This window comes from Ixodes scapularis, unplaced genomic scaffold (genome assembly GCF_016920785.2).
Source record: "Ixodes scapularis isolate PalLabHiFi unplaced genomic scaffold, ASM1692078v2 PGA_scaffold0__279_contigs__length_252992795, whole genome shotgun sequence".
NCBI lineage: Eukaryota > Metazoa > Arthropoda > Arachnida > Ixodida > Ixodidae > Ixodes > Ixodes scapularis.
The window spans coordinates 108,024,057-108,051,729 of NW_024609835.1; the positions used below are offsets into that span (position 1 = coordinate 108,024,057).

At 45.2% G+C, this 27,673-nt stretch overlaps 1 protein-coding gene across 1 annotated transcript in view; it reads left to right on the plus strand.

The window, feature by feature from the left end:
- LOC8051487 (serine beta-lactamase-like protein LACTB, mitochondrial) overlaps positions 1 to 27,272 on the plus strand; it is a 32,458-nt gene extending 5,186 nt beyond the window's left edge. The window contains exons 4-7 of the mRNA XM_029993430.4: positions 2,235 to 2,336; positions 2,410 to 2,506; positions 7,112 to 7,277; positions 25,110 to 27,272. Of these exons, the coding sequence (XP_029849290.2) occupies positions 2,235 to 2,336; positions 2,410 to 2,506; positions 7,112 to 7,277; positions 25,110 to 25,638 (894 nt within the window). The 3' untranslated portion in view covers positions 25,639 to 27,272. The remainder of the gene's footprint in view (positions 1 to 2,234; positions 2,337 to 2,409; positions 2,507 to 7,111; positions 7,278 to 25,109) is intronic.
- Positions 27,273 to 27,673: the final 401 nt, after the last annotated feature.

A 27,673-nucleotide genomic window follows, 5' to 3' on the forward strand; every position in this document is an offset into this window, starting at 1 on the left:
TCTCCCTGCTATAATGCCCCAGGGGGTGCAGCAGGATCAAGTGTAAATAAATAAGTAAATAATCCATCATGGTGCCACAGGACTTCATGATGTCATGTGACATGACATAACAGTCTGTTTGATAAATTTAGTGGCAAAATATCTCCACTAAATTCCGACAAAAAGTGTTGCTCTTAAAATCAACAAGTGCTATCGCGCATTCATTGAATTTGACGAAATGTGTAACCCTGGCTATTATTTTAACTGCAGTGCGAGAGGGGGCTTTGCAGACCTTTAAAATAGCATATTAGGGCATCTGTCTGGAGTAAAATAAATGAAGTCAGACTGCTGAGGTTAGAAGATATCTGGGAATTGTGTAAGACTGTCTAACTACAATTTCCATTTAATAATAATATTAGTAGTAGTAGTAGTAGTAGTTTTTTATTTCCATCACAAATTGAGGGCGGCGATCAAGAAAAAAGATTGCATACGGAGCTTGACGTGTCCTTGACCGCCTACAGTGCACAGCGACGGGCGTAAAGCAGGAAATAAAAATATACGGAAAGGCAGTACTGTAAACAAGTCACCATAATAAGTTCAGCAGATATCAAATACAATGACAGTTACATGCAATTAATAATCAAAAGCATTCATAAAAACAATTGTCAAATTTCTTTTAGTGACATGTTCAAATCCAAATGTTTAGATTCATAAAAGTTTTGTAAATTAGGGGTATTGTAGTTTAACATTTGTGGGCAATAGTTTGTTCTTTGCGTGACCACCTCCCAACACCTGGCACCACAGGTAGGATACACATCAATATTTTTTGAGAGACGACTTAGTGTTTTAGAAGGGATGTGTTCCTAGTGATCTCTATCTTTAGGCTAGTACTAAGTCTGTAGTGATGCAAGGTGTGAACGTTGATGATGAGGAACTTTTTAAATAAGTCTGATGTATGAGACTGAAATGGAGTATTGCCTATGGCCCTTACTGCATTAAAGTCACAATTTGAGCCAGTTGTTTCATGATCATGTAAGTAAGCATCAGAAAACACGGGGACAATGAAGTAGGCAAACAGGGGCGCACTTGCAACTAACTTTTATTTGATAAACTGCTGACATATATATAGCTGTGGCAAAAAAACAATGCGGCTAATTCCGGTGTAACCCCTGTAAAAAAAAGAATACTCATTTGCCGAAAAAGACAGTGACATGTCGCTTATACACTTGTTGCCCTTTGCTTTGATTTCTAAAGCTTATGTAGCTCTCTAGAAACCTTATTTGGGTACCTAGCCAGAAACCTGCTGTCGCTAATGTTGCAGATGTGCCTGCTGTTGCAGATGTGCCATGTCATTTAGCAGCAGCAGGTTTCTTGCTAAGTACCCAGATAAAGTTTCTAGAGAGCTACATGAAGCTTTAGAAATCAAAGCAACTAGTGTATAAGTGACACGTCACTGTCTTTATAAGCAAATGGGTCTTTTTTTGTTACGGGATTACACCGGATTTAGCCGTCATTGTTCGTTTTGCCACGGCTATGTATTTGAGTAGTTTTTCAAATAAAAGTTAGTTGCGAGTTCGCCCCTGTCTATCTACTTCATCTTTACTGTGTTTTTTGGCACTTGCCTATGTGGCCCTTACTGCTTTCTTTTGCAACAGGTGTACCCTTTAAAGATTCGTTGAAGTGGTTGTGCTCCAGACTAAATTGCGATAATTTAGGTGGGAATAGAACAAGGAATTATAAACCAAGAAATTAACATTTATCGATAAAGTGTAACCATGATGGTATAACATGCCAACAACTTGTGACAACTTTTGTATAATGTAGTTAATGTGATTATCCCATGACATATCAGAAAAAGTGGCGCGTAGAATCTTCAAAGAGTTTACAATATCAGTCTTTGTTGAATTTATGCTCAGGTCTTTCGTAAGGGTGACTACTTTATTTTTGGGGTGAATTGGGGGGAGCACGGCTTTTGATTTCTCAATGTTTTATTTAGGTCCACACGCATAGCAGTTTAGGCATTGCTATATGTGTGGAGCTAACAAATATTCCTTTTTATACCAATGCTGCTGTCTGTATGTTCGGTGCTGAGCATCTGAATCGAGATTAATATTACCTCTCTGCTTTCTTTAACATGTCTTTGGGGGCCTAGAATCTCGGATGTACGGTATATACTTCCGTGCACTGGTCGGATAGATGTCCCTTGTGATGTAAGCACGTGCATTTCAAGTAGCAGAGTTGCAAAATCTTTGCAGGTTGTCCTCACCCTTCGGCACCTTGTCTCTCATCTTGGCGGGATCAGGCACTACAAGGTGGAGAAAAAAGACGAGGAAGCTGCCAAGAAAGGAGGGATCAGCGTAGGTCTCGATTTGCAAACGATGCCGTGGCAGTGATCCTGCCACAGCTCTGCTTTGTTTCATGCTCCTGCAGGATGATGCCTCCGAAGAGTTTTTTCTCAATCGCAAGTTTAAGACCATGGAAGAGGCACTGGAGCTCTTCAAGAACGACGCTTTGCTGTCTGAACCAGGTACTCCCTGTTGTGTTTACTGAACTCTCTTTTAATGCGAAAACATTAACTGTCCCATGGAGCGAGCCAACGTCATCAGCTTTGAAGCCGCGCCGAACGGCACCTAAACTCCTTTCTCCGAGTGAAGCCGAGATCTAACGGCTCCCAGCTTTGAAGCCACGTGAAAAGTCTAGCCAAACGGCACATAGTTTTCCTGCTCCAAATGGAGCGCAGCGAAGCTGAAATTTGATGGATTTCGGCTTTAGTCCCATTGGCTGGCGCGTGTCAGTTTCAAGGAACGAGGCTCCCATTGGCCGCTGCGCATTAGTTTAAGCGACCGCCACCCTATGGCACTGCGTGTCCATGCTGCCAGTGCGCCAATAACACGAAGCATCTGGCTGCCGAGTGAGGCAGCAGCTCCACGCCGAAGGTCAACGCAGCGAGAAGAGCGCGCGCTTGGTCGTTGACGCAAGTATGCCACAGACGATATAAGGGAGCAGAAAAGCGACATGCATGCTTTCGCATTCACAACTCATAAAAAGTGCTGGGTGTATCTTGAGCCTTTTTTCTCGACATCTTTACATAGGGAAAACCTAAACTGGGATGATTGCGGTTTGCACTTGTACTTGCCTGAACTATAGCCACGATTGGTGCAAATACTTTACTCGAGAGTATATCTTAAGGTACTCTATGAAAATCCCTTGGCCTAGGCTCCAAGAGCTTTTCCGGAGATGGCACGGCAGAATGTGCACAGCCTCAAGGCTTACCCCTTTGAATTGGGAGGCGTAGCTGCCGCCACCTGTCGTCGTGGAAACCCCTTGAGACAGTGGAAGCAGCTCTCTTGGCAGCAGCACTCTCCTCTGGCACGGTGCGAAAGTGAGACGGCGTGGACAGCGCAATGTGCAAGCATTAGTTTGCCCGCCACTCGGGGAAGATTTGGTGCGGTAGTTTTTGAACTATCTAACAGAAATGAGCGAGGTAGGATGTATTCTCCTAGTGAAGTATTTGATTAGTCATTTTCCCCCTTCCACTTTCATCCTTTTCAACGTTCGCTTTGCTGCGAAAGTGGAGGGAGTGAAGGGCTTTATAGGAGCAGCTTCTCCCACATTTGTCATGTTGCAAGAGGCAATAAGAAAGTGTTCATTACTGGAAATGTGCTACCTTGGTATTCGGTGACCCCGTCCTACTGCACAAGGTTATTGAAGTCTGCAGACTCTCGGAGGACTACGGGATAGATCGGAGGGGCTGTGCCGACTCAAGCGTCTCCCTTAAAAAGAATGCGTCAGGCACTGACATGAATCACAGTTGTCGAACTAAGAATTAAGGGGATACTAAAATGAAAATTGACATATTCCCCTCATGTTTAGAAATATGTTAAACGTTTTTAACAAGATCTGCCAATGACAGTTTCACATTTGTATTTGGAATGGATGGCTATATTTTTCATTCCAAACGCCGATTCCAACGAGCACTCGAAGAGCAGCCATCGGAAAGTATGGTGTGTTTTGGGAGATCTGACGCTTTCAGAGCGTTCGTGACGTCACAGTTAACTTCGCGGGCAAGGCTACGGCGAGGCTGGCATGGTTGCGAGCTTCGCTGCTGGTTGGGGTCAACGCGTTGTTACAGCCTGGCCGTTTGAGATACCCGCTCCTTGCAGGAGTTGAATAGGCTTGGGAGAGAAGGGAAATCCGGTTCAGCCAAGTTGGATAGCCTACGGAGCTTGGTGCCGTAATTCCGCGGAGCAGCGCTGCTTTTACGCAAAGTTTGACGTAACAACATTTATGAACATCCACCAGGTGCAATCTGGTAATCGGTTTATTTGTTTTAAATAATGTTTTAGTGTCTTTTTGAACTAAAACATTGGTGTCTCTGTGGTGTGGCCAGAACATGGTTGTCATTTAGACATTAAAATAGGTGCTAGAATTTTGTTGCAGTGCTTGCTTTAGGGGCGACAGTACCCAGAAAAAACAATTTCTCCAAAAAAAGTTTTTTGGAAAATGTCATATTTACATCCACCAACATCTAGAGAGTATTCCGGGAAAGTTTCATTAGTTTACACCGCATAGTTAATTTTTTATAAATTATTTTCGTCCCGCGAGTGCTAAAGAAAAGTGGAGGTTGAAACACTTTGAACACATTTTTCTCCATTCCACTTTTTGGCATAAATTTCACTTCAGGAAAACTATCGTTTTGTTATTACGTAACTTGGATTAATTTTTATGAGCTTTTCTGGGTTGAAATCTTAAGGGGAAGATAGCTATGAGCTTGCATTTTTTATTTTTGTAATTTTTTACGCTCAAGAACTATAATTTTGGACAAAGGATGGAAATCTAAAGAACAGTTGTTGTGTTTATGTAACTTTTTTTTGTCATGAAAGATGAAATAATATAGAAATATAACTCCATGGCTATCTGCTCTGAACTGTTCTAAAGCAATACTATAGCACATTAAGACCACAAATTTACAAGTAATTTCAAAACAATAGTTTTCCTATGCAGACACGCCCACCTTCATCTTTGAACATTTGCAATTTTTTTTTGTATTTCACCCAGGTTAACAAAATTTGGCAAAAATGATATCAACATCAACAGATACAAGCCCTGTAAATGTTATTTAAATCAGACAAGCGGTTAAAACATTCTCTTTTTTGGCTAGTGTCCCCCCTTAATGTCTATCCGGTCTCACGATTTGGAAATGGTTAGACTGACCCCACTGTTACTAACATGGTGCATGCTGCAACACAACCCTTCACATTAGGAATTGTCTGGGTACCAGTCTTAGATTGAACCCGCCCACTTTGCATAAATGCTGACCTCTAAAGACATAGTCCATGCAGAAAAAAACCCAAATGATAGGGCCTTTGCGTATCACGTCTTTTTGCTTTTGCGTTCCATTGAATTTATCGTCAACAATATTCATCGAGGGTCTGCAAATGATTTCTAACCGAGTCATGGGGTTTGCGGAAACAAAAAGCTTGAGAACCACTGTTTAAAATGACATACTTAGGTGTTGGATTTGGGAGTGCGTTATTGCATTAGGCTGTTGTACATTTTAATGTTAAAGTTTTCGCTAGTATGTATGGGCATACTATTTTCAAGAGAAATGTTTAGCAACCTGCATTAGGTCCTCCAGATTAGTATGACTATTTTAACATTAAATGAAATAAATTGACACCTGCACAGACTAGAAAGAGATAGTGGAGTGGTTAATAAAAAGAAATCAATAGATCAAATTGTTTTGGCAATGTAAACATTTGACGTTGGCAGTGCGAAAGGTTCATCAGCCATGCGGGAAATGTTCAGCTTAGTTCTTTAATAAGCAAACTAATTATATCGTTGCATTTTGTAACCTTGAGATAATTGGGGGCGGTAAAGTTATTGAGCAAATGTCTCTTATTATCCAAATATTTCTGAAAAATATTTGAAGTTAGTTTTGGTTATTTGTTTGTGCAGTATGTACCACACCAGGAAGGCAAACCTGTAGGGGTGCGGTAGTATGCAATAAATAACAGTAACTGCAACCTAAATATCACTGGCAATTAAAAAAAAATATGAGGCACACATTCAAAGAACAGCCAAGATAAAAACAAAGTTTGATAACTCAGTGACAACATATTCTGGTGGTCTACAGTAAAACCTCGTTATAACAAAACGGGATATAACAAACTAATGGATATAACAAAGCAATCATAATTCCCCTTGCTTGCTAATAGTGGGAAAAAATGGACATTGGCTATAACAAACTAATGGTTATAACGAAATGATTACGACCGCTCCTTCAACTTTGTTATAACGAGGTTTTACTGTATTACATTTATGAATGGGTTGAGGGAGAAATTAAAACTTCATTTGACTTGCAGGTAATTTGCCCTTGAAGACACAAGAAACTTACTGATATTTCTAGAGGCCCTATTTGATAAAGAACTCTGTATTTAGAGTGAGCTGCATGGAACACTGTGATGGGTGTGATGAAATTTGTGAAGATGTGTGACGAATTTTATTGCGCCAGGCTGGCCTCAGCTGCCCCTGGCGATAATGGGGATTATGATGGGAATGAGGCAATGGGGGGGTCCAGACCAGTTTGGGGAACGCAGTGTACTATTTCTTGTAGGAGATTGTCAAGTCATGCAGCTTGAATGAGCCAGTTCTTGTCACATTTTGTTTATGGGTTAGAGAACTTCTTATTTAGTTTTTGTTTGAAACCTTAAGTACTTTGGTACAATTGTGTTTTTAAACAAATTATGTTTTTAACATACACACATCCAATTATCTTGTGAACATTTCATTGCAATATTCTTTTTTGATTCTATCAGGATGAGATTTCAAATATTGTCAAATTCTATTCGCATTGTGTTTTAAATATTCAAAATTTGACTCTCAGCCTTAAGTTTAGAATTCATGCTGAGTCACTGACAGTATCGCTGGCATAAGTTTTTGACAGGATCAGAACAGCAGGGCATCTGTTTGTGATGCCCAGCGTGTGTGTGTTCAAGGCTCACTAGACTCCGAAGCATTATCAATGGTAGGAAACTCACACGGGAGGCAGAGCAACCGAAGCCCCTCCCTGCCATTTTCGTCTTGTCAGTGACTACAGTGTACCAAAAACCCAATGCTGTGTTTGTTCCAGGGACCAAATACTTGTACACGACATTTGGTTGGACGCTAATCAGTGCGGCCATTGAGGGTGCCAGCAAGGAGACCTTTCCCAAACACATCTTCAAGATGTTCAAGACCATTGGGATGAAGAATAGCTACCTCGATGAGAACGAACCCATCATCTACCATCGCTCGAGGTAGTACGACTTTTCCTCGTAACATTTGGTTCCTTGCATACGAGTTGCATGTTGGAGCATATATGTATCTATGCTCAATCCCAAGAATGCTCTGCATAGTGTTGCAGAAGGCGTTCCCTCGTGCAAGTGCCGATGCATTCCCTGTTATTGCTTTATGACGGAAGCCTCTACTCCCAGAAATTAGTCCGTTCGTGCATCCGAACATATCCCATGGCAGGGCATGTAACATTGTAACGTTGGGCGTCAAGTTGTGGTGTGACAGCAAGGCATGATGATGTCACATAGCTCTTTACATGCTGTGACTCTGCGACATGACATTGTGAAGTCATGCTTCCCACATGATGTTAGGCTAGGTGTTAGGATGATGTGATGTTAGGATGACACCACAACTTGGTGTCATGTGACCTGACATCATGTGACCCCGTCAAGTGACGTCGGGTCATGCGACATTGTGACATTATGTGTCATATTTAAACGGTTTCTCCTTAGGGGGAGATGCGGGTCGAAAAACTGCAATATTTTGCAAAATGTGATTTTGGGTTTTATGGTGCTTTTTTTATTTTTGAATCTATATTTAATGTAAAAAAATAATTAGTGCCGGTTATAATCACAAAATTAGTCAAATGCCCATTTGAAGACCTCCAAGCAACCCAGGACGGCATGAATTTGAGTAACTTTCCTCTGCGTGGTTTTTTAAGTTGTGACATCGCCCGTCATCACATTTATGTTGAGAAGTAGGCCTAACCGTCTTTTCTCCATTGCAGTCTCATGTAATTTCAATTTCTCGTGGAAATTTATTAACAAAATATATTCTTTTCCACACTGCGAAAGAGTATAGCTACACATCTATAGAAACATTCTAACACATTTTTTTTTAAATGTAATTTAAGGGGTATTTTCACAGTTTGTGCACAAGAAGTTTGGTTCTTAATATTGTCCTGTCACAACCATATTTGGCATACATATGCTTTAGAACGTATGGAATGCAACTTATCTAAGTTTGGTCAGAATATTTAGTTTTTTTTTTTTATGTTTATGAAAAATTCAAGAAACATTTGTTAGCCCCCTTGCAATTGCGTTTTTGTCATTTTTAATTATTTTAAAATGAAATAAGCTTAGCACACATTATTTTTGTTGTTTATTGAATTTGTTTATTTTATTAGTGCACAAGAACATGTTTATTTTTTTTGTGCATGTACATTGCATCGAGAACGTAAAAAAACAAGCTGTGTCAAATCGAACCACATAGCTATAAAGAGGAGATTAAGCATCATAAACTGCAAACATTTTGTTTCAGTATTGTAAATAATTTAAAAAAAAGAATTATCCCCTGGTGCGTGTCCCCTTAAATGCTGCATTTCACGCATTATAGTACTTTAGAGATAAAGGTGGCTGCCAATATTATTTTTCACAAATGGGTTTTGACACTGCACGCTTACTGTGCCTCATGCCTGGATATACTGTGCACCTCACCTTCTTGATGACCTTACCTGATAATGCTCAAGGGGTTGAGTGACGAGAGTGGCTGCTCACAAACCTTTCTGGTTGTGATTTCTGCCTCGTAGAGTTCTTAAATGTGTTTGATGGCTAGCTGTAGTCCATTATGCTGAGCAGGTGTCGGTAAGTGGAGGATTGCATGTACAAAGGCTCATCCCAGTGGAAGTTCTGTTATCCTGCTCTGTTCTGAAAAGGTAGGGCAGTTGTTCATGTTATTATTTTACGGATTTTTATTTAACAGTGGTTTTATGACTATTAAACATGTGGGGATGAAAACTATGAAAAGCAGCTGTTGATAGTAAAATTAGTGTGGGATCAAAGGCAGCCGCTATTTTGTAGATTGGAGCACAGAAAATAAAAGGTCGCATCAGTCACGATAAGCGACTTCACGTCTTCCTTTCATTAAAGGAAAACAAATATGTGAATGGTTTTAACTTTGTTTATTAGATTTGAAATTCACTTCTTTCTGCGAACACAAGTAACCATTTTTGAAATATATGTCAAGCTATGATTGACAATTTCTCTCGAAGTTTGGGAGGATGCGCTGTGTGACCTATTCTAGATTTAGTAATTCCGATACCTTTGCAAAGCTCAAAATGAACTCTTTATGCTGGATTTAAATTTTATTGTATTTAAGAACTAGAGAGTGCCTTATCCATATTAATAAATATACTAGATGCTGAAAATGCAGCAAGTACTCTCAAAAAACTTTTTTTGCTAATTTTTTATGTTTTGCTAAGTTTTGTTTGTATAGCCCCTAATAAAGCTCAAATCTCGTCAAGCATGTGTCTCAAAAACACACCCAACCCAAAATGAATTAAACAATCTTTTTATTTGGCACCTTTTAAATTCATTATGATATACATTCAGTATTTATATTTAGCAACCATGCCTTGGGATCTTTTTTTTTTTCACATAAAGGTCTAAAAATGTATTTGCTAAAAATGTGAGCTTATCGTGTCGTGACATGTGAAAGGATAATACATTGCTTCTTGTGTTGAAATACAGAGAAGGAGGGACAGTGTTTATTTTCAAACATTACATTTTTGCATGGTAGCTCACGAAGACAGGCATTTCTAAAAGTAGGTTTCGGGGAATGCATGATACTAGGCTCGTCTAAGAAATAATCCCTCGGTAGTACACTTACCCTGCAAGCAACAACCTTCATGGTACATGCAGTCCGCTTTGCTTCCACTGAGCACGCACTGAGAGAGAGCAGTTGCTGATTGCACACTTAACGTGCAAATGCATGCTCCGTGCTGCACGCTTAATTGAGGTTACGCCCCAGGCTCAGATGCGAAAGCGCTAAAAGCTGTTCTTATAAATGCTATGCATCTTGAGAGGAATCCTATTGTACATCTATATTTTTGTTGCGGAGAGAGCTTCTTGAAGTTGACCTGGTAAAGGCAATCAGGCCAACCCCATTAACATTACGGTAGTGGTAGTTACCACTGTTTGGGGCGATGGCACTCGCATTATATGCCAGTCAGATATAGGTCCATTTTCCAGGGCAGCTTGGGGTAGCGGCTCTCGCACTCCAGGGCAGCTTTCTTTCTGTCCACGCAAACGAGCTCCATGGACAGCGCCTTTCTTCTCCTGTTCAGCGAATGTGACAGTCCAAAACAATTCAGTCTGTGCCCATTTGCAACAATTCTCACCTGAGTGAGTGAGAGTTTGCAAACATAAATTTGCAGGAAAAGGAAAAATTTAAGCACAACAAGGCATGTAGTTGGGCTAGTTGGTGGTACATAAAGTTTGGTGGGAACAGCGCAAAAAACGTAGGACCAAGACGAAGAAACACATAGACAGGGCGCTGATTTACAACTGAAAGTTTATTGCTCTGCAAAAAGAGAAATTAACATAGGAAGGAAGAAGAGGAGAGAACAAACAAAGCAACCCGATAACATTCGACATCAGCCACGCCCACACGCTGTCACACGAACCTGCCACACTTTTTTACGAAATCTACCTCGTCCTCTGCAAGGGTAACAGGGTCTCACCCACGTGTCAGCCCCGATAGATGCCATGAACTATGCTTCGTCTATCTTCCTCGCAGTCTTGTTTTTGTGGCGAGACAAAATCGTTATATCATGAAATGACGGCGAGCAGCCACACCTATCACAATGGACTGCTAAGTTCCCTGAGGGCGAGGAACGCAAAGAAAGCGAATGCTCCCTTGCCCTTATGTTTACACACTGCCCGGTCTGACCAATATATACCCGGCCGCAGGACAGGGGGATCTGGTACACGACCCCGCTTGCACAAGCGATGTACGGGGTGCGATGTTTGACGTCACACAGAACGGAATGGCATCCCTCTCGGCTCACAGCGTCACAAAGGCGGGACAGCTTAGGTGGCGCCGAGAAGATGACAGACACCTCAAACTTACTGGCAACTTGCTTGATTCAGTGCGACAAGGCATGGATATACGGGAGTACAACGGGTCTGGTGGATGGCTTTTGTTTTTTTCTAGCACTAGTGTACCCCCTAAACATTTTCACTAGGGACTCAGCAACACCCACAACAACCACCGAAGGGAAGCCTGCAGAGGCAAGCCTTTCAACCTGAGTCACAAAACTTAACCCACACCTGTGGTGACAAAATTTGTACAAAGACGCAATAAGGCACGACCCAGCAGTGACCCTTTTTGCCAATTTTAAGTGGGTCGGGTCATAAGGAAGTAACCCTTTCTTCGATCTGGGATTATAGGACCAGCACATGTGTGACGTCCCAAGGCGGAAAGTAATGTCCAAAAATTGCAAAACCCCTTCTGTCGGGACCTCGAGCTTAAACCTTACCCCTGGGAACATTCAATAAAAATGTCTACAACCTCTTTGACCACTTAAACACAGTCGTGGTCAAGGCTGGGTCTAAGGACAATAAGGTAATCATCTACATGTCTTAGCACTTTCAAAACGCGTCCGTCCAGTCTCCCAGCAATGCCTCTATCACACTTTGGCGGATGAATATCACTAAGCACGGGCACTACGCTATACCCCATACAAATGCCACGGTTTTGCCAAAAGGTATGTTTTTACTCGCATAATCAACGCACTCCTTTGCCCAAAAAATTAACACATATATGGGAAGGGGGGTTCATTACATGGGGTAAATTTTTTGCATTTACGCACTTCGTGCAAATGCAATATTAGGTGTCAATATGGCACAGCAAGGTACTGTGGCACGTCTCCAGTGATGGAGGCGCACCCACAACTGGTCGGGGGCGCGCCACAATAACCATGCTTTATCAATTGCTAATCTTTTTAGGGCGCTTTCGGGGTGCCTTTTGCGGAAGGAAAAGCGCCCTATGAAGCTTACTCAGAAGAAAAGCAACACAACCACAACCGTTCTTAGGCGATATATACTGCTAGTATCCGGCGGGCACGCTCAGGTATAATCCGCGATTATGCGTATAAGAACTCGTACGGAGTTCAATTCCTGACCGCACGCTCAGGTATAATGCGCGAATAAGCGTATAAGAACTCGTACGAAGTCCGATTCCCGACCGCACGCTCAGGTATAATCCGCGACTAAGCATATAAGAACTCGTACGAAGTCCAATTCCCGACAGCACGCTCAGGTATAGGAGGTATTCACTGGACGCCATATTTGAGGTAACTGCTCACAGCGCATGCCCGGAAAGAATTTCCAGTCAGCTCTCGGGCAACCGCAAGAGAAGAGGGGAAGATGAAATCCTCTTATCACTGAGACTCTCCTTTGTGGGTCCCAGGCTTCCCCAAACGTCGCTATTCTCCCTCTAGAAGATTATAGGAGATTAACTTGCCACTCCAAATTCGTACAAAAGCATCTTTCCCCTCTCTCTTCCCCCGTGGTCAGGAAGCAGCAGCGAGCTCAGCTATGACGGCTAGTGAATACTCCCTATAATTTGCGACGAAGCGTATAAGAACTCGTACGAAGTCCAATTGCCGACCGCACGCTCAGGTATAATCCGCGACTAAGCGTATAAGAACTCGTACGAAGTCCAATTCCCGACCGCACGCTCAGGTATAATCCGCGACTAAGCGTATAAGAACTCGTACAAAATCCAATTCCCGACCACACGCTCAAGTATAATCCGCGACTAAGCGTATATGTGCAGTGCATAAAACCGGTGATCATCATTCTCCTCTCAATTACCGTCCCATTTCCATAACAAGCATTCCGTGTAAAATTCTTGAGCATATTATTTTTTCTTATCTCGTTCAACACCTAGAATCCAATTTATTCTTTGCTCCTGCACAACATGGCTTCCGTAAATCATTTTCGTGTGAAACTCAGCTACTCACCTTCACTCATGACCTTCACCTTATTCTTGATCATGGTTCCCAGGTGGATTGTATTTTCCTTGATTTCGCCAAAGCTTTCGATAAGGTGTCACATAATCTACTACTCCATAAGCTTAGCAAACTTAACATTGATCAGGATGTACTTTCGTGGATTCGCGCTTTCTTTAATAACCAATCTCAATTTGTGTCTGTGAATAATACCTCTTCAAGTCCAGCTCCCGTGACATCAGGCGTACCCCAAGGCTCAGTGTTAGGTCCCCTGCTCTTTCTTATTTTTATCAACGACTTACCTTCCTGCGTTTCGTCCTCTATTAGCTTATTTGCAGATGATTGCGTTCTTTACCGAGAAATAACTAACACCTCTGATGTTGCTATCCTTCAGTCTGACCTTGATTGTGTTTCTAATTGGTGTAACAAATGGAACATGCAGCTCAACACGAACAAATGTAAAGTAATGACTGTTTCTCGTCTTAACTCGCACTCTACTTTCTACTATCTAAACAGTGTTTTGTTGGAAGGTGTATCATCGTATAAGTACTTGGGGATCCATATTTCATCAAACCTGTCTTGGGAGCCTCATATTCGCTACATAACTAACAATGCTAACCGCATGCTTGGCTTTCTCAAACGTAATTTTCCATCTGTTCCTGTATCTCTCAAGCTACTACTATACAAAACCCTTGTCCGCTCAAAATTGGAATACGCCTCCCCTATATGGGATCCCGGTACTGACTTACTTACAACAGCAGTCGAAGCTATTCAAAATAGATCTGTTCGCTTCATTCTTACTATCACCGTAGTGCAAGCGTAACATCCATGAAAACGTTTTTAAACCTACCTAACCTTTCTTCAAGTCGTGAGTTATCCCGTCTTTGTCTGTTTCATAAAATTTATCATCACAATTCTTCCTTGCATCAAAAATTACTAACCCCTCCCTCATATGTCTCGCCACGCGTCGATCACCAACACAAAATCGGTCTTCCTGTTTGTAAAACCACTACTTTTTATAATTCATTCATCCCCAAAACAACAATCACGTGGAACCACCTTCCATCGTCAGTTGTGTCTGTAACAGATGCCACCATGTTTAAGCGTTGTTTAACCACTTTTCTAAGTTAAAATTTCTTATGTTCGTGTTTCTATTCTTAGGTTGTCATTTTGTTTTTTAGTGATTTTACTTTGTAACCCACTCCCCTCTGTAATGCCCTCGAGCCCTGAGGGTACAATAAATAAATAAATAAGAATTCGTTCGAAGTCCAATTCCTGACCGCACGCTCAGGTATAATCTGTGCCTAAGCGTATAAGAACTCGTACGAAGTCCAATTCCTGACCGCACGCTCAGGTATAATGCGCGACTAAGCGTATAAGAACTCGTACAAAGTCCGATTCCCGACCGCACGCTCAGGTATAATCCGCGACTAAGCGTATAAGAACTCGTACGAAGTCCAATTGCCGACCGCACGCTCAGGTATAATCCGCGACTAAGCGTAAAAGAACTCGTACGAAGTCCAATTCCCGACCGCACGCTCCGGTATAATCCGCGACTATGCGTATAAGTACTCGTACGAAGTCCGATTCCCGACCGCACGCTCAGGTATAATCCGCGACTAAGCGCATAAGAACTCGGACGAAGTCCGATTCCCAACCGCACGCTCGGGTATAATCCGCGACTAAGCGTATAAGAACTCGTACAAAGTCCGATTCCCGACCGCACGCTCAGGTATAATCCGTGACTAAGCGTATAAGAACTCGTACGAAGTCCGATTCCCGACCGCACGCTCAGGTATAATGCGCGACTAAGCGTATAAGAACTCGTACGAAGTCCGATTCCCGACCGCACGCTCAGGTATAATCCGCTACTAAGCGTATAAGAACTCGTACGAAGTCCGATTCCCGACCGCGCGCTCAGGTATAATCCGCGACTAAGCGTATAAGAACTCGTACGAAGTCCAATTGCCGACCGCACGCTCAGGTATAATCCGCGACTAAGCGTATAAGAACTCGTATGAAGTCCAATTCCCGACCGCACGCTCAGGTATAATCCGCGACTAAGCGTATAAGAACTCGTACAAAGTCCGATTCCCGACCGCACGCTCAGGTATAATCCGCGACTAAGCCTATAAGAACTCGTACGAAGCCCAATTCCCGACCGCACGCTCAGGTATAATCCGCGACTAAGCGTATAAGAACTCGTACAAAATCTAATTCCCGACCGCAAGCTCAGGTATAATCCGCGACTAAGCGTATAAGAACTCGTACGAAGTCCGATTCCCGACCGCACGCTCAGGTATAATCCGCGACTAAGCGTATAAGAACTCGTACGAAGTCCGATTCCCGACCGCAAGCTCAGGTATAATCCGCGACTAAGCATATAAGAACTCGTACGAAGTCCGATTCCCGACCGCATGCTAAGGTATAATCCGCGACTAAGCGTATAAGAACTCGTACGAAGTCCGATTCCCGACCGCACGCTCAGGTATAATCCGCGACTAAGCGTATAAGAACTCGTACAAAGTCCGAGTCCCGACCGCACGCTCAGGTATAATGCGCGACTAAGCGTATAAGAACTCGTACGAAGTCCGATTCCCGACCGCACGCTCAGGTATAATCCGCGACTAAGCGTATAAGAACTCATACGAAGTCCGATTCCCGACCGCACGCTCAGGTATAATCCGCGACTAAGCGTATAAGAACTCGTACGAAGTCCAATTGCCGACCGCACGCTCAGGTATAATCCGCGACTAAGCGTAAAAGAACTCGGACGAAGTCCGATTCCCAACCGCACGCTCGGGTATAATCCGCGACTAAGCGTATAAGAACTCGTACAAAGTCCGATTCCCGACCGCACGCTCAGGTATAATGCGCGACTAAGCGTATAAGAACTCGTACGAAGTCCGATTCCCGACCGCACGCTCAGGTATAATCCGCTACTAAGCGTATAAGAACTCGTACGAAGTCCGATTCCCGACCGCGCGCTCAGGTATAATCCGCGACTAAGCGTATAAGAACTCGTACGAAGTCCAATTGCCGACCGCACGCTCAGGTATAATCCGCGACTAAGCGTATAAGAACTCGTATGAAGTCCAATTCCCGACCGCACGCTCAGGTATAATCCGCGACTAAGCGTATAAGAACTCGTACAAAGTCAGATTCCCGACCGCACGCTCAGGTATAATCCGCGACTAAGCCTATAAGAACTCGTACGAAGCCCAATTCCCGACCGCACGCTCAGGTATAATCCGCGACTAAGCGTATAAGAACTCGTACAAAATCTAATTCCCGACCGCAAGCTCAGGTATAATCCGCGACTAAGCGTATAAGAACTCGTACGAAGTCCGATTCCCGACCGCACGCTCAGGTATAATCCGCGACTAAGCGTATAAGAACTCGTACGAAGTCCGATTCCCGACCGCAAGCTCAGGTATAATCCGCGACTAAGCATATAAGAACTCGTACGAAGTCCGATTCCCGACCGCATGCTAAGGTATAATCCGCGACTAAGCGTATAAGAACTCGTACGAAGTCCGATTCCCGACCGCACGCTCAGGTATAATCCGCGACTAAGCGTATAAGAACTCGTACAAAGTCCGAGTCCCGACCGCACGCTCAGGTATAATGCGCGACTAAGCGTATAAGAACTCGTACGAAGTCCGATTCCCGACCGCACGCTCCGGTATAATCCGCGACTAAGCGTATAAGAACTCATACGAAGTCCGATTCCCGACTGCACGCTCAGGTATAATCCGCGACTACCGTAATATCCCGAGTCATCGCCCATCCCCGAGTCATCGCCCACCCCATTTTTTGGGCCAATATCGATTTCCGAAAAAACACCGAGTCATCGCCCACCCCTTCAAATACCCCAGCGCGGACTCTGCGATCCGCGAACACTCACCCTACCCGAATGACGCGGCCGCGGACCTTACAGTTCGAGGGCGTCCGTGACAAAGTAAAACAAAGGAGGGAAAGACACTTCTTTTTGTTTACCTCCGTGAGCGACCCCAAAGTGGTCGTGTATCCGTGTGAAAAGAAAACGATGGAGATAACAAAATAAGAGTTTGTTAATGTAACCGCGGAGTGTTAGGTCAAAGTCTGTCTCCGCCGAAGTAAGGTCACCGCGAACCCGCTCCTTCTTCCCGCCCGTCGCGACCGCGGTTGTGCAATATTTTAGGCAAAGCCAACGCGTAAATAAAGCTTTGCTGGAACGCCCTACACAGACGTTTGCAGAGCGTCCCAACCGTGCATCGATAGCCCGCCGTGCACGGACGCACGTGTGTACGCACCAAACAAGAAAGTTGCGCAAGAGCTTGCAATCGACAAGGCGCCCGACTTGGCCCGACGCCAAAGTATTTGCCAACGCGACCGCCGGCTTTCCCGCTTTCCCAGCATTGCTCTTGGTCGCTTCTTTGGTCCGCTCGCTCGCTCGCTCGCTCGCTCGTTGGGCCTGGTCGGTTTTTCTATTTTCTTGTAGAATTTTCTTTTTTTTTTTTTTTTTTGTTTTACTAACTAGGAGAACATAGTGGTGACATTTTTTCACGGAACAAACGTTCGCGCTATATGCAGATCGGCGGTGTTTCTAGCGCGTATGCAAGCAACGGACTTCGCATAGCAAAATATTCTTTGGTGAGCATTTTTTTCTATAAAACAATGAAACTAAATCGAGTTTTGAGTTTGATGTATCTCTTGTGCATCAGCGCTAGATACGCAGAGAAAAATAGGCGTTTTTTCCGCTTTTTTTCAAGTGTTTGTGCTCACCCACCGAGACATGGCCCACCCCACTTTTTTAATGAATTTCAGCTGGTAGGGGGGTGGGCGATGACTCGGGATATTACGGTAAGCGTATAAGAGCTCATACGAAGTCCAATTGCCGACTGCACGCTCAGGTATAATCCGCGACTAAGCGTATAAGAACTCGTACGAAGTCCAATTCCCGACCGCACTCTCAGGTATAATCCGCGACTAAGCGTATAAGAACTCGTACAAAATCCAATTCCCGACCGCACGCTCAGGTATAATCCGCGACTAAGCGTATAAGAACTCGTACGAAGTCCAATTGCCGACCGCACGCTCAGGTATAATCCGCGACTAAGCGTATAAGAACTCGTATGAAGTCCAATTCCCGACCGCACGCTCAGGTATAATCCGCGACTAAGCGTATAAGAACTCGTACAAAGTCCGATTCCCGACCGCACGTTCAGGTATAATCCGCGACTAAGCCTATAAGAACTCGTACGAAGCCCAATTCCCGACCGCACGCTCAGGTATAATCCGCGACTAAGCGTATAAGAACTCGTACAAAATCTAATTCCCGACCGCAAGCTCAGGTATAATCCGCGACTAAGCGTATAAGAACTCGTACGAAGTCCGATTCCCGACCGCACGCTCAGGTATAATCCGCGACTAAGCGTATAAGAACTCGTACGAAGTCCGATTCCCGACCGCAAGCTCAGGTATAATCCGCGACTAAGCATATAAGAACTCGTACGAAGTCCGATTCCCGAGCGCATGCTAAGGTATAATCCGCGACTAAGCGTATAAGAACTCGTACGAAGTCCGATTCCCGACCGCACGCTCAGGTATAATCCGCGACTAAGCGTATAAGAACTCGTACAAAGTCCGAGTCCCGACCGCACGCTCAGGTATAATGCGCGACTAAGCGTATAAGAACTCGTACGAAGTCCGATTCCCGACCGCACGCTCAGGTATAATCCGCGACTAAGCGTATAAGAACTCATACGAAGTCCGATTCCCGACCGCACGCTCAGGTATAATCCGCGACTAAGCGTATAAGAACTCGTACGAAGTCCAATTGCCGACCGCACGCTCAGGTATAATCCGCGACTAAGCGTAAAAGAACTCGGACGAAGTCCGATTCCCAACCGCACGCTCGGGTATAATCCGCGACTAAGCGTATAAGAACTCGTACAAAGTCCGATTCCCGACCGCACGCTCAGGTATAATCCGTGACTAAGCGTATAAGAACTCGTACGAAGTCCGATTCCCGACCGCACGCTCAGGTATAATGCGCGACTAAGCGTATAAGAACTCGTACGAAGTCCGATTCCCGACCGCACGCTCAGGTATAATCCGCTACTAAGCGTATAAGAACTCGTACGAAGTCCGATTCCCGACCGCGCGCTCAGGTATAATCCGCGACTAAGCGTATAAGAACTCGTACGAAGTCCAATTGCCGACCGCACGCTCAGGTATAATCCGCGACTAAGCGTATAAGAACTCGTATGAAGTCCAATTCCCGACCGCACGCTCAGGTATAATCCGCGACTAAGCGTATAAGAACTCGTACAAAGTCCGATTCCCGACCGCACGCTCAGGTATAATCCGCGACTAAGCCTATAAGAACTCGTACAAAGCCCAATTCCCGACCGCACGCTCAGGTATAATCCGCGACTAAGCGTATAAGAACTCGTACAAAATCTAATTCCCGACCGCAAGCTCAGGTATAATCCGCGACTAAGCGTATAAGAACTCGTACGAAGTCCGATTCCCGACCGCACGCTCAGGTATAATCCGCGACTAAGCGTATAAGAACTCGTACGAAGTCCGATTCCTGACCGCAAGCTCAGGTATAATCCGCGACTAAGCATATAAGAACTCGTACGAAGTCCGATTCCCGACCGCATGCTAAGGTATAATCCGCGACTAAGCGTATAAGAACTCGTACGAAGTCCGATTCCCGACCGCACGCTCAGGTATAATCCGCGACTAAGCGTATAAGAACTCGTACAAAGTCCGAGTCCCGACCGCACGCTCAGGTATAATGCGCGACTAAGCGTATAAGAACTCGTACGAAGTCCGATTCCCGACCGCACGCTCAGGTATAATCCGCGACTAAGCGTATAAGAACTCATACGAAGTCCGATTCCCGACTGCACGCTCAGGTATAATCCGCGACTAAGCGTATAAGAACTCATACGAAGTCCAATTGCCGACTGCACGCTCAGGTATAATCCGCGACTAAGCGTATAAGAACTCGTACGAAGTCCAATTCCCGACCGCACTCTCAGGTATAATCCGCGACTAAGCGTATAAGAACTCGTACAAAATCCAATTCCCGACCGCACGCTCAGGTATAATCCGCGACTAAGCGTATAAGAACTCGTACGAAGTCCGATTCCCGACCGCACGCTCAGGTATAATCCGCGACTAAGCGTATAAGAACTCGTACGAAGTCCGATTCCCGACCGCACGCTCAGGTTTAATCCGCGACTAAGCGTATAAGAACTCGTACGAAGTCCAATTGCCGACCGCACCCTCAGGTATAATGCGCGACTAAGCGTATAAGAACTCGTACGAAGTCCGATTCCCGACCGCACACTCAGGTATAATCCGCGACTAAGCGTATAAGAACTCGTACGAAGTCCAATTGCCGACCGCACGCTCGGGTATAATCCGTGACTAAGCGTATAAGAACTCGTACGAAGTCCAATTCCCGACTGCATGCTCAGGTATAATCCGCGACTAAGCGTATAAGAACTCGTACGAAGTCCGATTCCCGACCGCACGCTCAGGTATAATCCGAGACTAAGCGTATAAGAACTCGTACGAAGTACAATTCCTGACCGCACGCTCAGGTATAATCTGTGCCTAAGCGTATAAGAACTCGTACGAAGTCCAATTCCCGACCGCACGCTCAGGTATAATGCGCGACTAAGCGTATAAGAACTCGTACGAAGTCCGATTCCCGACCGCACGCTCAGGTATAATCTGCGACTAAGCGTATAAGAACTCGTACGAAGTCCAATTGCCGACCGCACGCTCAGGTATAATCCGCGACTAAGCGTAAAAGAACTCGTACGAAGTCCAATTCTCGACCGCACGCTCAGGTATAATCCGCGACTAAGCGTATAAGAACTCGTACAAAATCCAATTCCCGACCACACGCTTAAGTATAATCCGCGACTAAGCGTATAAGAACTCGTACGAAGTCCAATTCCTGACCGCACGCTCAGGTATAATCTGTGCCTAAGCGTATAAGAACTCGTACGAAGTCCAATTCCCGACCGCACGCTCAGGTATAATGCGCGACTAAGCGTATAAGAACTCGTACGAAGTCCGATTTCCGACCGCACGCTCAGGTATAGTCCGCGACTAAGCGTATAAGAACTCGTACGAAGTCCAATTGCCGACCGCACGCTCAGGTATAATCCGCGACTAAGCGTATAAGAACTCGTACGAAGTCCAATTTCCGACCGCACGCTCCGGTATAATCCGCGACTATGCGTATAAGAACTCGTACAAAGTCCAATTCCCGACCGCACGCTCAGGTATAATCCGCGACTAAGCGTATAAGAACTCGTACAAAATCCAATTCCCGACCACACGCTCAAGTATAATCCGCGACTAAGCGTATAAGAACTCGTACGAAGTCCAATTCCTGACCGCACGCTCAGGTATAATCTGTGCCTAAGCGTATAAGAACTCGTACGAAGTCCAATTCCCGACCGCACGCTCAGGTATAATGCGCGACTAAGCGTATAAGAACTCGTACGAAGTCCGATTTCCGACCGCACGCTCAGGTATAGTCCGCGACTAAGCGTATAAGAACTCGTACGAAGTCCAATTGCCGACCGCACGCTCAGGTATAATCCGCGACTAAGCGTATAAGAACTCGTACGAAGTCCAATTCCCGACCGCACGCTCAGGTATAATCCGCGACTAAGCGTATAAGAACTCGTACAAAATCCAATTCCCGACCACACGCTCAAGTATAATCCGCGACTAAGCGTATAAGAACTCGTACGAAGTTCAATTCCCGACCGCACGCTCAGGTATAATCCGCGACTAAGCGTATAAGAACTTGTTTGAAGTCCAACCCCCGACCACTGAAACCCGCTTACATGGATCAAGTTTCGTTCACGGAGACAGGTACTCGTACGAAGTCCAACGGCCGACCGACTGCTGAAGCCCGCTCGCACAGATCAAGTTTCGTTCACGGAGAGGCTACCAGACACTCTCAGCTTACAGTGCAACGTGCATGGGCATACCAACGGGGGGGGGGGGGGGGGGGGGGGGAGGGGGGGGGGCTCAAGGGGGGCTCTTGCCCCCCCTGTTCTCAAAGTGGGGGGGGGGGGGCAAGGCATGTGTTTTGCCCACTCTGAAACAGCTGCCACTGGGCAGGGCAAACACTAGCCGGCGGTGCCACAGGGATACCTGGGGCACCGCCCCCGGCACTGGGGGGGGGGAGGAGGGAGGGAGGGAGGGAGGGGGTCTGGTTTGCCCCCCACTCAAAATCAAGTTGGTATGCCACTGGCAATGTGCATCTCACGGTTGATCACTTCCGTAATTACGGCAACTACGCATTTGCGGCCGTAACGTGAGCCACTGTGAGTGTGACGTGAGCGGCCTTGCCTTGCTTGACTTGGCTTGGCCGCTTGGCGGCAAAAGAAAACTGGCTTGATGGCTTGCTAAATTGGACGCAATTCGAGACTCGCGGATTCGAAAATTGGAGGTGTGTTGATTATAGGAGGGGGGAAAAAGGTAAAAATATTGATGCCCGTTGTGGGGGGTGCGTTTATTATGCAAGTAAATACTCGTTGGCAATGTAGGTTGACCCTCGTAGGCAACGTAGGTTGACCAGAGGTAGAAATGCAACAACTCCAGAACCAAGTCACTCGATACCCCTGAAGCTTCAGGGGTATCGACTGACTTGTTTGTGGAGTTGCTGATACCCCAGTATTCTTCCTGCCTTCCCTATAGTTTTGCCCCTGTAGTCCTCTAACCATTGCCTTGTGGTATCCATTTCCACATTGTCCACCACCACCTTGGGTTCTCCGACGGCCTGGTTGGTAGTTGGCGCTATTCCGTTGCATACTGGTTGTACTTGCTGCGCCGATCTTTTCCCTCACAAGGTTCGAATTATAGACAGTGTTGCCTGACTTCTACACAATAATTTTGAATATTGTGAATCAGCCAATTTATAAAGTACCGTAGTTTATTTTATATTTTATAAAATGATTACTATTCTTTAGATCAGGGGTTCTCAAACTTCTTTGCCCCAGGGAACCCCAGCAAGCATCAAAAACTCCAAAACCCCCCTCCCCCGTTTTCGCCAACCGAAAATACCGGGCAATAAAGGCCTTTAGATAATAAACAAGAGTGTATTGCACCGACAGAATTACATTAAATAGAGGACTACAGACAAAATGAGAAGGCAGGGGGGTTGACCTGGGGCACAATGCAAAATACATTAGTGCAAAAGGTGAAGGTGCTTTGCCTGCAACACGAGCTTGATCCATGGCTCAGTCCGTACAAGGTTAAACCAGGGGGGGGATACTGCAATTTCAATGCTCGCGGAACCCCTGTGTTCCCCGGAACCCAGTTTGAGAATCCCTGCTTTAGATAATATAAAAGTAAAGGTGTGTACTTTTAATGTTTTAATTTGTTCATTAACATGAGCAAATACTGCGCTGTTCCTCTGCCAAGAAGCACCAGCTCTTTTCCAAAGTTTTGCACATATGTGCGGTAGTCAAACTTTAGTTGAACTTTTGTCGAACTTCGTGTTAGAATTTAGAAAAAGTCTAACTTCGTAGAATTCGAACCTCCGCAGGTTTGCAACATCCCCAGTCATGACACCCAAACTTGATGTCTTGACGTCACGTGACCTGTGTGTCAGTCAAGCGTGTCGGTTTTCTTACGAAACCCAGCCCTACAACACATTCCGCGTCACCACGTCAGCAACTCGTTCAATCGAACGGAACCCCTAAGTGGCCGAGCTGCTCTTTGCCCGGTTCTAGTGTAACTAAAAGGAGGGGAGTATTGCGCTCCTTTTCCTTTTGCCACCAACTCCTCATTGGTGGAAAAGGAGTTGCATACGTTAAGCTTTGCTTTTGTGCTTGTGGGGAAGCCGCCTTTCAAAGCACCGGGTTTGGAGCGAGACGTGTTTTGCTCTGTGTTCATGAACTGTAGATCTTACTTTGAAGTCTGAAGAGCAGAAACCTTCTTGGGGAGCTTTGGACATTGTGTATACTGCTTAGACATGCGTAATTGTTTTCTTTTTATAATGCAAGCGCCATTCTCAAAGTGGCCGTGTACGAGCAGACAATAAGACAATTAATGACGCAGCATGTGTGCTTTTGAGGGACCTGGCAAATGCACGATAGTGCATGCGCGGTTAACTGCCACCTCAAGTTGTCGCACCCATGGAGTCTCCTGCAAGAGTGATGGTCGCTTTGCTCCGATATTTGGAGTCCAATGTTTTTGACCATTGCAATAGTCTCCTTCGCAAGCGGAGCTGAGATACAGTTACTCAAGGTGTCTAGCGACCGGGAATAGTCAGGGAAATTTTAATTACTGGGAAAAATTGGGGAATTGTCAAGGATATTGTCAAAAAGCGAGCCCAGTCAGGGAAAATGAGCTGAAAACACCATCGAGTGCCCTGCGCTGACTTGAGAACTTAGGGGCAGAAAAATAGGCAATAAATACTGCTTAGAGCGGAGCGCGGACTCTGCTCACTTGATGTAGAGTGTGCTACCCGATGCAAATGGAACAACTGACAAATCCAGTCCAAGCCTTGGATTGGATTGGATTGAGAGCACAACACTAGACTGTATACAGTTAGAGCTTCTAGATTTAGTAACAAATTGGAAAGCCGCAGATTCTAAGCCTCAAGCCGAAAGTATCCGAAAGTGTGCATCTGGCGGCCATGCTGCCACTTGGTTATTGACGTGTGCGGTTGAGCGTTGTGCTTTCATCGTGTTTCCAGAAGCGGCCTCCTCACTGACGATGTCGATGGCAAGAAAGTGCTCGTTTAATCCGGACTGGATGAACCCGAATATTTAGGAATGTGCAAGTTGGATTAAGCCCGTGCAAAATTATCCTCACAATGCTCAATGTTCAATGCCTTGTGTTGTAATGGGCTCATATATTTAACCACCTTTACAGTGGTCAGGGAATTTACCTGAAATTGTCAGGGTTAACCTGGAACTGTCAGGGAAAACCTGTAAAAGGCAGGGAATTTCAAAATGATAATTTGCTAGACACTCTGGTTAATCTACCTGGTTTGAGCCAACGGTGCCGCTCTCGTGCCCAGGTTTTACATGCGTAACCAGAACGGCTGCCTGGCCAACAGCCCCTGCGTGGACAGCTCGTACAAGTGGGCCGGGGGAGGCCTGCTGTCCAACGTGGACGACCTGGTCCTCTTCGGCAACGCCATGCTGTACAGCGCCCAGGCTGACCCCTCCCACAAGAGTGGCTACCTCCTGGCCGACACTGTCCGTGCCCTTTGGACCCCTCACGAAAGGTCACGCGGGATGTGGTCGCGCTCCGGCCGCTATGACTACGGCATGGGCTGGACCCTCGCCGCCACTGCACCTGGGTACGGCGGGTGCTTGGAGGAGCCGCCGTTTGTTGCCTACCACGGGGGGAGTTCTATCGGAGGCACCTCCGCACTGGTTGTGCTTCCAAATGAAGCGAGCAGATGGATGACGGTGGCGGAGCGAAACCGGAGCAACGATTTGCCGCGCGGCGTCATCGTAGCCGTCATCGGAAACCTTAGCAACGCTGATTATAAAGAGGCTGCCCTTTCCATTGCTAGGGAGTTTGCAAAGTTAGCAAGCTGAGTGAAACATGGTGGGCCGATTTTTAGCCGCCTGTACTTGTAGCAAACGTTTCAGGTTATCCGAGGCTGCAAGTCTTGGGAACGGTGGTATGTCTGCGGTTGCATGGCGTCGCAGGCGAAGTGCAAGCGGGGAGGAACTCTGGCATTTCTTTGGCAGGGTGTCTATCCCCGGAAAACTGAGAACTGTCAGGGAACGTGTCAAGCCTGGAAAGGTCAAGAAAAAGTTGGGGAATTTCCAGCAGAGTCAGCATCGGTCAGGGAAATTGGGCTTTTCTTTCTCTGGATGGCTGCAAATGACTAACTTCTCTACTTGCCCCAATATGTTTTCTCAGCAAAAAATATCAAACTGACAAGGTAGTGGGATCCAGTGTTGGTCCTTGGACATACGAGTGTTTCAGTTACATAGCAACTGCACCTCATACATGTCCTGCCTTCTTAGGGGTTGGTCAGAAAGTTTTGATAAAATAGTCAGGGAAAATATAAGAAAGTCCATGAATTTGAAAACATCTTTTTCGTAGACACCCTGCTTGGATTTTTCTTTTTGCCAGCATTGCGTGCTATGGGAAGTATATTGTACCACAGGTCTACCACCATCATTTGGACTTCCAGCATTTGGTGGTGTTATCTATAAAATGACTTGGAGTGAAACTTGAGTGTAGCCTATGTTTTACGTTGATGTAGAACAAATGCATGTACTATGCACTTGTCCTGTGCGGTTTTTTGATGACTAAGTAAATGGAAGTTAATGGGCAATGACTTGGCAATTTAGGGAAACAGTTCACTTTTTAATTCTACTGTTCAAAGAATGTCAAGAAGAGAAGAACAGACTCTTGTAGCAGTTGGTATGAATGGTAGTCGTTTGTCTGGTGGTGTGCATTCAGAAGTTGCAAGGTCGAGCTAGATGCGAGAGGTCACGGTTTTGTTACTTAAGCTACTTCCACTTCATAAAATCGGGCAGCTATAAAGAACATTTTCTGGGAATTGCATCCACAGATGACTCAGAAATATAGTCTGGAAATAATTTTCATGGAGCAGGTAGCATGGCTTTGTGTCACACTGAAGCAGCTGCACGTTAGTATGTTTCAAGGCAAGCTGCATAGGAGTGACTTTTAGGTGAACACTAAAGCAGGTTCCCAAAATTGTTCCTTCCTGTCCTCGGACTCTGATAAAAAGAGAACAAAATGAACCGGTTCGTTATTTCTCTTGATCTCATTAAACTGGGCTCTTCCCATACACTTTAAAAAAGTATTTTTTTAGCTGCTTAACCCTATTTAATGCGACGGGGACAGCTAGAGGTGCCATATCTTCAGTGCCAACATATGGTCAAGATTTTATATTCTCTCGTGGCAGTCAGTTTGCATTTTAAACTCACTTCGTTTTGTTTCTTTTATGACCTGTATTTTGTGTTTTCTTAACGCGCATACGATCGAAGATGAGAGACACTAGCTAAAAAAAAATGGGGCTGTGTTCCTCCAATGCTTTGCCCCAGACCATGTTGTAATGCGAGAGCATTGCTCGTCTTCAATGAAGGCCATATTCCGTCGATTATATTGAGACAAACTTTGTAGCGAGTAACTAAGCATCAAATGTGTGCACATTTTTATTCAATAAAGATGTCTTGTTTTTTTACTTTCATGTTTTTAGTCCTTTACTTAACAGAGATGTACCATAGTCATGGCAACAGCATTAACTTCATGCCTTGCTTGAAGACCACATTCCATTCTCTCTATTTGGGTGTCTCATGGGCACGACAGACACGCCGAGCCTCGGTGCCCCGCCGCTTCTATTCAGTGGTGTCCTCTCCAGTTAGTTCCTTTCTCTCGCGAGGATTTGTGAAGAAGGCCGGGTCCATATCACATGAGCGAATTACATTTTAGCGAACAGCGACATTTGAGCGAATCGACGTTTTAGCGAATAACCGGGGGCGCCCGTTAACCCATCCGCCGCGCTGCGCTTTACGCCGCTTCGCGGCAACAGTCTGCAGCGGCTCATTACAAAAATGTGAACCCATTTGGCCCACCCGAAAACGCCGCTTC